This window comes from Salmo trutta, chromosome 12 (assembly GCF_901001165.1).
Source record: "Salmo trutta chromosome 12, fSalTru1.1, whole genome shotgun sequence".
Classification (NCBI taxonomy): Eukaryota; Metazoa; Chordata; class Actinopteri; order Salmoniformes; family Salmonidae; genus Salmo; species Salmo trutta.
In genome coordinates, this window is record NC_042968.1 from 62,751,412 (window position 1) to 62,765,365 (window position 13,954).

Genomic DNA, 13,954 nt, shown 5'->3' on the forward strand with positions numbered 1-13,954 from the left:
GTGTGTGCGTGTGTGCGTGTGTGTGGGAGTATTATATTCTGATCAGAGTGTGAAACAAGATTATTGCAGGCTTGTAGTTATACTGTGGTGTGTAAAAAAATTATAATCTTTTCAGGGTATCAACTGGTTCCATTGGAAGGGACACGAGCATTCAATACAGTTCGCCGAAATGAAGATTAGACCAGTCAACTTCAGAAACTTTGAAAGTCGAAGGAAAAGATCATAGACTTTATACTGCCCTCCCCCCCCTAGCTCTCTCCAAGCCCCCCCCCCCCCCCACCCCCCCAGGAGCATCACCCATTGACCCTCTTTTGACCCTCAATCTTCAGTTCACCAAGTCGCACATCAAGCAAGGACAATCATGTTGCCGAATGTGTTTTTATCCAACTAGCTGTCAATATTGGGATGGATACGTTATACCAAAAACAGCACAATCTGACTTTTGTGTGTTTGATTTATTTTATTGTTTGTGTTCATTGGAAAATTTACAAGCAAAACATGGCTCCTTATAGGTCCAAAGATATTTGAATATGCCGATGAGCAATAAGGCAGATTGATTATGAAATGTGAAACAATGAAAGGTGATTTCAGTTACTATTTTTACGGAAAGGGTAAAAAGAGTCCTATTCCAATTTTGACACTCGCTCTTACATTCTAATCTCCCACACTTTCACGTTCTTTCTCTCTGGCAGTTGATTGAAAAACTGTCTGAGCATTCAGAACCCATTGTACATTACTGCAGACAGCACAGTTGAACTTTTCAACTAGCAACATTTCAGAGAAACGTGACAATAATAACGTGGCTTGATGCCACATCCCTCAGTCTTCCTAAGGAGGGAGAAAATAAAGTTACATAGGTTAACAAAGTTCCCCTCTATTCATACAGTAAATCCTTCAACAGACTTGAGGGAAATACCGACTAAATTAGGCATAATTTGTTTCATGTTGAGTGATTGATATTTAGAATTAAATTTTCTATTATTGATATAATTGAATACCGGTTTAAATTATGCTTTAATTCTGTTTTCAACTGAATGAAAAACACATGTCTATATGTAACCCTCGATACAATAAAAGATACTTTGTTAAAAGATGTCAGCCCTTTTTTTGGCTGCCCATATCAAATTGACCAGTACCCTTTATATGCAGTACCAGTTTTCCATTAACAGCAGATGGCAGTGTTGAGTCTTCATGTGTCATGCCTTCATCATAGGAAAAGTACTAATCAGTATGCAATGTCACACAGATTGAGAGTAAATTAACTAATAGGTCTACAATTTAAATAGCAAATGTATTCAACAAACAATAGCATACATCAACTAATTAGGCTTCTTCTGTAAAAGTGGCTCTTTAATGTTGTCTTTTTGTAATGTAGGGTAAACAATAAAAAAATAAGTGGGAAATCAAAAGGATTAATTGATTAGGAGAATAAATGAAGAAAAAATATTTGTTGACAGCAAAAAATCAAACAACCACAGAAGATATCCATGCTAAGGATTTATCACTGTCATCTGAAATTTAGGTTTAGGTTTAATTTATTTGTGCCAAAGAAAGCAAGTGATAAACAACAATACAGATAAAAACAAATAAATAAAAAATGATGTGCAGGTATGGATGGAAGCCCAAGGGCTTATATAAAAACCACACCACAAAAAAAAAAATTCAATACATAAGTATAAAAATAAAAAGGTTTGTTAAAACAGATAACAAAACCCACTAATCATAAATGCACAAATGAACCAATCAGCAATCACCCCAAAAATGTTAAATGTGTGTGTGCATGCGTGGATGTGAGTGTGTGAGAATTGGGCTATATGGAGGCGATTACTGAGTAGTTTGGTTGATCAGGCTTGAAGTTATCCAGGCTGTATAAAATCCGGCTGTGAATGGGAGTTCCATAGGGCAGCGCACAATTGGCCCAGCGTCATCCGGGTTTGGCCAGGGTAGGCCGTCATTGTAATTAAAAATGTGTTCTTAACTGACTTTCCGAGTTAAATAAAGGTTAAATAATAAAATACAAAAAATACAAAAGTTATTGAGGGATGATGAGGTTTTGCAATTTGAAGATAAGAATTCCAGAGTATGGTACCTCTGTATCTGATAGAGAATTGACTATGTGAGGTGCAGCAGTGGGGAGGATGAAGGTTATCACAGTGTCTTGTGTTATATAGATGCATTTCAGAATTAACCTGGAAGAATCCATGGAAGGGTTTAGGTAAACTGTCTGGGAGGTATGAATATTTGTAGATGAAAATGCATAATTGCCGTACATTAATGTTGTAAATAGACAAGATATTGAGTTTCTTAAACAAAGGTGCAGATGGAGCCAGCTAATTACAGGAGGTGGTTGGTCTTGCAGATGTATTTTGTATGATGAGTAATTTGTGCATGTAGGAGGCATATGTACTGGCCCAGACAATATTACAGTAAATTAGATATTGGTAAATTAAGCTATAGTAAAGAGTTAGGAAGCAAGCGTGATGAACCAAAACCACTATTCTTTCTGATGATACCAACAGATTGGCAGATCAAACAAGGAATTTGACAAAAAATTATCTAAAATTGAACAAATCCACCACTATACTTTTTTGTGGACAGGTCCGTTCTCATACAGCGTGAGTCATAACTTCTGTACCACACCATGTTCTACTTGCTGATCAGGCCTCAACCAGCTCCAAGGTTTTATCTCTCTTTGTTCTGCTGCTGCTTGATCATTGTCATTGTGTTTGCATTGTAATCTGGATGAAGCTGGGTCCTGACCTGATTCCTGTCATCCCAATCTAGGAATACTGAGGGATGTGAGTCCACTCAGACCAGCCAGCTAGATAGATAGAAAGATATAATCCTGCATCAAAGATCCGCCATCGTATTTTACAGTCAGTATGAGGTACTTTTCTGCATTGGCTTTGCGTGGCTAAAAAACTCTATTTTCATGTAATCTGACCATAGCACCGCCTGGAGTTTGATAAACGGCATTGGCACTTGGATTGGAAGTTCATGATGCCGTTGACCTTAACAATGGCCCCAGAACCAGTGGAAGCAAAATAGCCCCACGCACAACAGTGGTGGGTTTTGCGTCGAAAAGAGGAATCATGTGCAGAAAAGAACCCCGTACGTACTGGTTCTTTGATGTTGTGACGCTATTTTGCTTGTTAAGGTCAACAGCATCAATAACTTTACCCAGTACTAGGCCCTTTTAGCCCAATGCTTTGTTGCCTCTGCCAGGCGCCAGAAACTTGGCCGCAATTGGATCTCCCAGCATTACAATAACCCCAAGCACACATCAAAATCCACAAAGAAATGGTTAATTGACCACTAAATCAACATCTCAGTCTCCGGACTTGAACCCCATTGGAAATCTGTGGTTTGACTTGCAGAGGGCAGTCCAGAAACGCAGACGAAGGATAACCGCTAGGCTACCTGCCACACTGTACTAACAACATGGCATTTGCAGTATGTAATTGCAGTCTTTAAATTTGATAGTAATGTCTATTATATTGTATACATGATAATTATACTAAAAATGGCTACTCAAATGACACCCTATTCCCCATATAGTGCACTACTTATGATATGGCTCTGGTCAAACACAGTGAACTATATGAGGAATAGGGTGTAATTTCAGATTTATCCTGTATTCCCTGAAACAAAGCGCATTTGTTTGGCAATGTCTTACCTCCAAAAGGTTATCATTAGATCAGTCACAGAGACAGAGGCCTTTTATAGTGTCCTGAAAGGCTCTAGGCCCTCCAGGACACTATAAAACACAATATATACAACGGATGTGATCCAAAATTAGAAAATGATTCTAGGGACCGTCATGGCACCGCTGTGTATTGTGCCTGTCAATGTTAACTCAGAGTTATGTCATTATTTTCTCAAAGAGTCTATTTGACAAGCTGTTCCTACGGATGTAATGTAATTCATGACCTAACAAACCTAACAGTGGTGCTTTTTCAGAAAGCCCAGTTTCAACATCTGGTAGTTTGTTCTGCTTCCCATGTCATGTGTCAAATAATAATGTATGTGCGTGTGTACATATTTTCCATTCTTCATCAAAAGCAAATTAGTGATGACATTATCACTGGTGGTAAACTACTCTGTATGCAAATTCAATAATGCTTTGTATTACCAGATACATACCCCTTTATTAGGCTAATAACTATAGGCCCAGTGGCGTAGCGCTGAGCAAGCCCCCCCCCCTCCCCCCCACACACACACTTATTGTCCAGCAAGTGTTTAAAGGCCTTGATTGTTTAATTCTAACATTATATTATTAAAATATGTAATACAAATCCCCAAACTTCTTTTTGTTTTGTTTCGTTAGCATTTTGGCATGTTTTTCTAGATTTAGAACATAAAACAACATTTAAAAAGCAAACACTGTCCCTTAGTTCTAGCACAGCAAATACTTAAATTGTTTAAGCATATGTTGCAGAACACTGATTAAAATATTCGTTCAGAATATTGACAAAAAACATTGATTCCATCAGTGATGTAGTTGACAACCCACTGACAACAGATACTTAAAACGGAGATATTTTTACCTCTAAATATAAAAGTTCAATACAAACATTTGTAAAATATGGAAAATGATTCATTTGAAAATCCCCAATAAAAACATAACCATTCGTTGCAGATCATTTCAGCACTCCAGTCCAACCTGACAGAGTTGATGTTTTACGGAGTTGACAAAAAAATGTCTTCTTCATTCAAGTGGTATTTAATAGTTTCTTTCCTCAGTTGCTTTATGACTCTAAAACCTAAATTAATGTAACATAGAATATGAATTTTGGTCCAATTATCTTAGATGGAGTTGATAGTTTATGGTTATGACCATGGTGATTCCAATATCACTTGTTTAAATCTATCAAAAGTAGAGAACTTTGTTGTGCTACATGTAATGAGGACATGAATAAGGGGTCCTTATGGTATAGTTGACCCTGCTCATTCCTGATTCATTTAGGATTTTATACAAATCTGACAGAGTTGACCAAATCTCTAGACACGTCTTTCACAGTTTTGAGAGAAATATGCAGAGGGCTATTGCAAGAAACTACATAAGAACATTTTTCAGTTAATATCTATTATTTTTGGAGAGTTTGGAATTGGGATCCTTTGCTCCGGACAAAGGCATTTCCAGGCATAGAACCAACATGGAAATGAATAATATTGAAAGTATTTTGAAAATTCCAAAAGAAAATATTTTCCCTTATAAAATTCCCCTAATTGTACATTTGAAGCTCAAATAATGCAACAAAATCTATTGTTTTCAACTATAAAAATAAAATGTCCCTTTCGGATAGGGATTGCCCTGAATTTCAAGAATCTCAGAGCTAATTTCCTGCTATTCTACACATTTTGCCATGAGGCTGAGAGACAATTCTAAACATTTCTTTCATGGCTTATGACGTGCCCAAAGCTCGTGGGCCCCCATGCCTTGTGGGGGTTGTGCTATGCCAGTGTGTAGGCCTATTTCGCTTTCATCGTTTATCCTATTGAATCAAATGGGCAATGAAGAAGTAGTTCCACATTGTACTAGTCCACATTGTGCAAAGGTTAGCGTGTGTCCGGAGGGAACCTGTTTACATTGGCCATCACATGTGGCCTCAGTGGAACTCATTGGATTGTCATTAATCACGTTTTTCAGGGAAATCTTTTCCCAAGAGTTTGTTGTATGTCTGTGTTATATTTGAATTGGCTGTACTCTCACAGTCCAGAGTCCCTGACACTGTGGCCCAACACATCTGACACAGGGCTGTCACTATACTTCCACACTTTCCACAGTACTGTAAGAACTTTTTTATAGAAAAAAATCTAAATAAGACAGGGAATACTCCATTTCATCCTTCATAAAGGCTTAAAAATGTGTGTTTGTATAAACAAAATATTTCATTTAGAACACTGTCATGCTCCTTCAAGAAAGTGCTTGACAGGCTAGGTTGGAATTTAAGCCAAAGCTAAATCTCCCAATCTTAACTACATCCATCATGTTTGAAATTATATATGACATAGATGACAGGTTTGAGCATGAAGACAGCCTGAGCCTGGGGATCCAGTTGGAAATGATTGCATTCAAGGAACTCACTATTTGCCTTCTAGGAACACTATTCGCCTTCTTGGAACTCACTTGTTCAATTCACGTGTCTCTGCCAAGAATGATCAGCCCATCCTTTTTGTTGTTGGATGGAGCCCATGTTCAACCCAAAGACATCCTGGTCCAACCAGAAACAGACACCAGATGAAAGGGAGGAGTATTTGGAGATAAAGAGGTCTCTAGGGGCTTTATAGTCAAGGTTATCTGTGATGGTTTGAGTGTTTTACAAGGCTTTAGTGCATTAATAATGCAATCAATAGGCTGGCATAGGTGAAAGATGATCCGACAACATGCTAGGATATTACATTTTACATAAAAAATACACACTCTCATTAGCTTTTCATGATCAGTATCTATCTTTCATAGATGCTTTTCCATTCCCATACTTAAGAATCGATATGAACATGAGACAATTTGTCCAGAAGACACAAATGGCCATGAGGAATATTTTGCAGGACTATTTCGTAGGGCAGCAGGTAGCCTAGTGGTTAGAGAGTTGGGCCAATAACTGAAACGTTGCTAGATCGAATCCCTGAGCTGACAAGGTAAAAATCTGTCTTTCTGCCCCTAAACAAGGCAGTTAACCCACTGTTCCTAGGCCGTCATTGTAAATAAGAATTTGTTCTTAACTGACTTGCCTAGTTAAATAAAAATTGCAAACATATTCCTCCTGATCACCTCTGCTGACATATTGGAGATTTAAGATGGATGTTTATAACGAATGTGTGCTTGTAATTATGGGTAAGAAAATAAGAGTAGACCTTGCATGATCAGGGTGGCTGAGAGTATCAGTGACCTCCCACGTACACACACAAATGTGGAGGTTATTGCATATCATATACAAGATAAACAACGCTGCTCATTAAGTTAATTGCTCAGGATCAAATGTATGGATTTCTGTTGCTATTGTTCATTTTTGTGGAGCGGAGCAATTGTGCCCAGGCACTATAGGGCTAGATGTTAAGGTTTGGATTAAAGGGCAAGGAGGGGAGGGACGGGAGCAGAATTAAATGGTAAATTAATCATTTTATTTATGTTTTCTAAGTGATGACGGTCATTGTAATGTCTGAAACACGGTGGCATGGTAAAGCCGTGTTCTTTTGCTTCAGTGGGAATTAAGTTTGTTGTTACGCGACACCAATGCCAATGAGGCTGTATAGAGAGGAGAGAGAGAGAGAGAGAGAGAGAGAGAGAGAGAGAGAGAAAGTGTAACGCTCGTCGTCGGGTGATAAGGAAGCGGACCAAAACGCAGCTGGGAGCGAACACATGTTTATTTAGACACAAATAAACACGTTACCAAAACAGACAAAGAATAGACGAAACGTTAACTTGCTCAAACAAAAGAGGCAACAACCCACAAACATCGTGGGGGAAAAGGAACTTAAATGTGATTCCCAATCAGACTTCACAAGCGACAGCTGTCTGATTGGGAAATCACCCCCGAGCCCAACATAGAAATAAAACACAAAGAAAGGCTATAACCAAAACATAGAAAATAAACCATAGAAATGCCACACCCTGACCAAAATAGCAGAGTTCACCTGGTCAGGGCGTGACAGTACCCCCCCTCCAACGGTGCGTACTCCCGGCGCACCAACCTAAAGTCTATTAGGGGGGGGGACCCGGGTGGGCGCCTCACCATCGGTGGAGGCTCTGGCCCCGGGCGTGTTTCTCCCCCTGCCTCCACCCTAGCCCTACCCCTCTGGCCCGGACTGGACCACGGTGGAGCGGCATGCTCAGGCTCCGGAGCGGAGCCGCCGACCGGAACAAGACTGGTCACCAGTTGACCGGACACAGGCCGTGCCGGACTGTGGACACGCGCCGTGGGCCTAGTGCGGGGAACAGGGACGGGCCGGACAGGACCGGGGACACGCACCACCAACCTGGTGTGGGGAGCAGGGACGGGCCGGACTGGACTGGGAACACGCACCACTGGCTTGGTGCGGGGAACAGGAACGGGCCGGACAGGACTGTGGACACACACCGTGGGCTTGGTGCGGGGAACAGGGACGGGCCGGACAGGACTGTGGACACGCACCGTGGGCTTGGTGCGGGGAACAGGGATGGGCCGGACAGGACTGGGGACACGCACCACTAACCTGGTGCGGGGAGCAGGGACGGGCCGGACAGGACTGGGGACACGTACTGGTGACCTGAAGCGTGGAGCCGGTTTAGCCACTCGTCCTGGCTGGATGCCCATCCTAGCACGGCATGTGCTGGGCATGTCCACCGGACGCACCGGGCTGTGCGGGCGCACTGGCGACACAGCGCGCAACTCCGCATACCATGGCTTGGTGCGGGGAGCAGGGACGGACCGGGCAGGACTGTGGACACGCACCGTGGGCTTGGTGCGGGGAACAGGAACGGGCCAGACAGGACTGTGAACACGCACTGGTGAACTGAAGCGTGGAGCCAGTTTAGCCACTCGTCCTGGCTGGATGCCCATCCTAGCACGGCATGTGCTGGGCATGTCCACCGGACGCACCGGGCTGTGCGGGCGCACTGGCGACACAGCGCGCAACTCCGCATACCATGGCTCCTCCTCCAGATCTTCCCTCTGCAGGTCCTCAATCAACTGCCTCATCATCTTCGTCTCTTCCTCCGCCGTCATCCCCCACGAGAGCAGTGGTCTGGGCTCTTCCTCTGCCCTTCCGGACCACCCCATTAGCCCCCCCCAAATAAATTCTTGGGGGTGTTTTCCGGGCCTCCTCGACCGCCACCTGCGACTCCGTCTACCGGCTGGCTTTACCTCCTCGACCTGGGAATCCTTCCGCCAGGGTCCTTTCCCCGACATTATCTCCTCCCAGGTCCAGAACTCCTTCCCCTCGCGAGCCCATCTCTCGCGCTCCTTTTCCTCCCGCTGCTTGGTCCTGGTTTGGTGGGTTGTTCTGTAACGCTCGTCGTCGGGTGATAAGGAAGCGGACCAAAACGCAGCTGGGAGCGAACACATGTTTATTTAGACACAAATAAACACGTTACCAAAACAGACAAAGAATAGACGAAACGTTAACTTGCTCAAACAAAAGAGGCAACAACCCACAAACATTGTGGGGGAAAAGGAACTTAAATGTGATTCCCAATCAGACTTCACAAGCGACAGCTGTCTGATTGGGAAATCACCCCGAGCCCAACATAGAAATAAAACACAAAGAAAGGCTATAACCAAAACATAGAAAATAAACCATAGAAATGCCACACCCTGACCAAAATAGCAGAGTTCACCTGGTCAGGGCGTGACAGAAAGAGAGAGATGAATTGGTATACCTATTCCTTTTGTTAGGTTGTACAACAGCATGCAGGCCATAACACTCTCCGGTCACTAGTCAAATCAAATCAAATGTATTTATATAGCCCTTCTTACATCAGCTGATATCTCAAAGTGCTGTACAGAAACACAGCCTAAAACCCCAAACAGCAAGTAATGCAGGTGTAGAAGCACGGAAAAACTCCCTAGAAAGGCCAAAACCTAGGAAGAAACCTAGAGAGGAACCAGGCTATGAGGGGTGGCCAGTCCTCTTCTGGCTGTGCCGGCTGGAGATTATAACAGAACATGGCCAAGATGTTCAAATGTTCATAAATGACCAGCATGGTCAAATAATAATAATCACAGTAGTTGTCGAGGGTGCAACAAGTCAGCACCTCAAGAGTAAATGTCAGTTGGCTTTTCATAGCCGATCATTGAGAGTATCTCTACCGCTCCTGCTGTCTCTAGAGAGTTGAAAACAGCAGGTCTGGGACAGGTAGTACGTCCGGTGAACAGATCAGGGTTCCATAGCCGCAGCCAGAACAGTTGAAACTGGAGCAGCAGCACGGCCAGGTGGACTGCAGACAGCAAGGAGTCATCATGCCAGGTAGTCCTGAGGCATGGTCCTAGGTCTCAGGTCCTCCTAGAGAGAGAAAGAAAGAAAGAGAGAATTAGAGAGAGCATACTTAAATTCACACAGGACACCGGATAAGACAGGAGAAATACTCCAGATATAACAGACTGACCCTAGCCCCCCGACACATAAACTACTGCAGCATAAATACTGGAGGCTGAGACAGGAGGGGTCAGGAGACACTGTGGCCCCATCCGATGATAACCCCGGACAGGGCCAAACAGGCAGGATATAACCCCACCCACTTTGCCAAAGCACAGCCCCCACACCACTAGAGGGATATCTTCAACCACCAACTTACCATCCTGAGACAAGGCTGAGTATAGCCCACAAAGATCTCCGCCACGGCACAACCCAAGGGGGGGGCGCCAACCCAGACAGGATGACCACGTCAGTGACTCAACCCACTCAAGTGACGCACCCCTCCTTGGGACGTCATGGAAGAACACCAGTAAGCCAGTGACTCAGCCCCTGTAATAGGGTTAGAGGCAGAGAATCCCAGTGGAGAGAGGGGAACCGGCCAGGCAGAGACAGCAAGGGCGGTTCGTTGCTCCAGAGCCTTTCCGTTCACCTTCACACTCCTGGGCCAGACTACACTCAATCATAGGACCTACTGAAGAGATGAGTATTCAGTAAAGACTTAAAGGCAGACCATTCAATAAAAATGTAGCTCTATAGGAGAAAGCCCTGCCTCCAGCTGTTTGCTTAGAAATTCTTGGGACAATTAGGAGGCCTGCGTCTTGTGACCGTAGCGTACGTGTAGGTATGTAAGGCAGGACCAAATCGGAAAGATAGGTAGGAGCAAGCCCATGTAATGCTTTGTAGGTTAGCAGTAAAACCTTGAAATCAGCCCTTACCTTAACAGGAAGCCAGTGTAGGGAGGCTAGCACTGGAGTAATATGATCAAATTATTTGGTTCTAGTCAGGATTCTAGCAGCTGTATTTAGCACTAACTGAAGTTGATTTAGTGCTTTATCCGGGTAGCTGGAAAGTAGAGCATTGCAGTAGTCCAACCTAGAAGTAACAAAAGCATGGATTAATTTTTCTGCATCATTTTTGGACAGAAAGTTTCTGATTTTTGCAATGTTACGTAGATGGAAAAAAGCTGTCCTTGAAACAGTCTTGATATGTTCTTCAAAAGAGAGATCAGGGTCCAGAGTAACGCCGAGGTCCTTCACAGTTTTATTTTAGACGACTGTACGACCATCAAGATTAATTGTCAGATTCAACAGAAGATCTCTTTGTTTCTTGGGACCTAGAACAAGCATCTCTGTTTTGTCCGAGTTTAAAAGTAGAAAGTTTGCAGCTATCCACTTCCTTATGTCTGAAACACAGGCTTCTAGCGAGGGAAATTTTGGGGCTTCACCATGTTTCATTGAAATGTACAGCTGTGTGTCATCCGAATAGCAGTGAAATTTAACATCATGTTTTCGAATGACATCCCCAAGAGGTAAAATATATAGTGAAAACAATAGTGGTCCTAAAACGGAACCTTGAGGAACACCAAAATTTACAGTTGATTTGTCAGAGGACAAACCATTCACAGAGACAAACTGATATCTTTCCGACAGATAAGATCTAAACCAGGCCAGAACTTGTCCGTCTAGACCAATTTGGGTTTGCAATCTCTCCAAAAGAATGTGATGATCGATGGTATCAAAAGCAGCACTAAGGTCTAGGAGCACGAGGACAGATGCAGAGCCTCGGTCTGATGCCATTAAACGGTCATTTACCACCTTCACAAGTGCAGTCTCAGTGCTATGATGGGGTCTAAAACCAGACTGAAGCGTTTCATATACATTGTTTGTCTTTAGGAAGGCGGTGAGTTGCTGCGCAACAGCTTTTTCAAAAATGTTTGAGAGGAATGGAAGCCTCGATATAGACTGATAGTTTTTTATATTTTCTGGGTCAAGATTTGGCTTTTTCAAGAGAGGCTTTATTACTGCCACTTTTAGTGAGTTTGGTACACATCCGATGGAAAGAGAGCCGTTTATTATGTTCAACATAGGAAGGCCAAGCACAGAAAGCAGCTCTTTCAGTAGTTTAGTTGGAATAGGGTCCAGTATGCAGCTTGAAGGTTTAGAGGCCATGATTATTTACATCATTGTGTCAAGAGATATAGTACTAAAACACTTTAGTGTCTCCCTTGATCCTAGGTCCTGGCAGAGTTGTGCAGACTCAGGACAACGGAGCTTTGGAGGAATACGCAGATTTAAAGAGGAGTCCGTAATTTGCTTTCTAATGATCATGATCTTTTCCTCAAAGAAGTTCATGAATTTATTACTGATGAAGTGAAAGCCATCCTCTCTTGGGGAATGCTGCTTTTTAGTTAGCTTTGCGACAGTATCAAAAATAAATGTTGGATTGTTCTTAACTTCCTCAATTAAGTTGGAAAAATAGGATGATCGAGCAGCAGTGAGGGCTCTTCGATACTGCACGGTACTGTCTTTCCAAGCTAGTCGGAAGACTTCCAGTTTGGTGTGGCGCCATTTCCATTCCAATTTTCTGGAAGTTTGCTTCAGAGCTCGTGTATTTTCTGTATACCAGGGAGCTAGTTTCTTATGACAAATGTTTTTAGTTTTTAGCGGTGCAACTGCATCTAGGGTATTGCGCAAGGTTAAATTGAGTTCCTCAGTTAGGTGGTTAAAACCTCTTGCATCTAGACGTTCCGCTAGCGGAACACCTCACCAATATCCAATGGTAGAGCGTGGCGCGAAATACAAAACCTTAAAAATGCTATAACTTCAATTTCTCAAACATATGACTATTTAAAACCATTTGAAAGATAAGACTCTCATTAATCCAACCACATTGTCCGATTTCAAAAAGGCTTTACAGCGAAAGCAAAACATTAGATTATGTCAGGAGAGTACCCTCCCAAAAATAATCACACAGCCATTTTCAAAGCAAGCATATATGTCACAAAAACCCAAACCACAGCTAAATGCAGCACTAACCTTTGATGATCTTCATCAGATGACACTCCTAGGACATTATGTTATACAATACATGCATGTTTTGTTCAATCAAGTTCATATTTATATCAAAAAACAGCTTTTTACATTAGCATGTGATGTTCAGAACTAGCATACCCACCGAAAACTTCCGGTGAATTTACTAAATTACTCATCATAAACGTTGACAAAATACATGACAATTATTTTAAGAATTATAGATACAGAACTCCTTTATGCAATCGCTATGTCAGATTTTCAAATAGCTTTTCGGCGAAAGCATATTTTGCAATATTCTGAGTAGATAGCCCGGCCATCACGGCTAGCTAATTTGACACCCACCTAGTTTGGCCCTCACCAAACTCAGATTTACTATAAGAAAAATTGTATTACCTTTGCTGTTCTTCGTCAGAATGCACTCCCAGGACTTCTACTTCAACAACAAATGTTGTTTTGGTTCCAAATAATCCATAGTTATATCCAAATACCTCCGTTTTGTTCGTGCGTTCAGGTCACTATCCAAAGGGTAACGCGCGAGCGCATGTCGTGACAAAAAAATTCAAAATGTTCCATTACCGTACTTAGAAGCATGTCAAACGCTGTTTAAAATCTATTTTTAAGCTTTTCCTCGTAAAATAGCGATAATATTCCAACCGGACAATGTTGTATTCATTCAGAGGGAAAGAAAAAAATGGCGAGGTCTCGTGAACACGCATTTCCAGTCTCTCTGTCACCAGGCAGTCCACTGACAAACTGTGCTGCTGTTATCTGCCCAGAGACAGGAGACGCGTCAATCCGGTTTCTGAAGGCTTTAGAGAGCCAATGGAAGCCTTAGAAAGTGTCACGTAACAGCACAGATACTGTAATTTCGATAGAGATGCAACAGAAGGACTACAAATTGTCAGACAGGCCACATCTTGCTTGGAATCTTCTCATGGTTTTTGCCTGCCATATGAGTTCTGTTATACTCACAGACACCATTCAAACAGTTTTAGAAACTTTAGAGTGTTTTCTATCCAAATCTA

The 13,954-nt window shown here is 42.5% G+C and overlaps 1 protein-coding gene across 3 annotated transcripts in view; it reads left to right on the top strand.

The window, feature by feature from the left end:
* LOC115203962 (tenascin-like) overlaps positions 1-4,303 on the top strand; it is an 80,902-nt gene extending 76,599 nt beyond the window's left edge. For all 3 annotated transcript variants that reach the window (XM_029769084.1, XM_029769085.1, XM_029769086.1), the window contains one exon: positions 116-4,303. In XM_029769084.1, coding sequence (XP_029624944.1) covers positions 116-226 — 111 coding nt within the window. In that variant the 3' untranslated portion in view covers positions 227-4,303. The remainder of the gene's footprint in view (positions 1-115) is intronic.
* Positions 4,304-13,954: the final 9,651 nt, after the last annotated feature.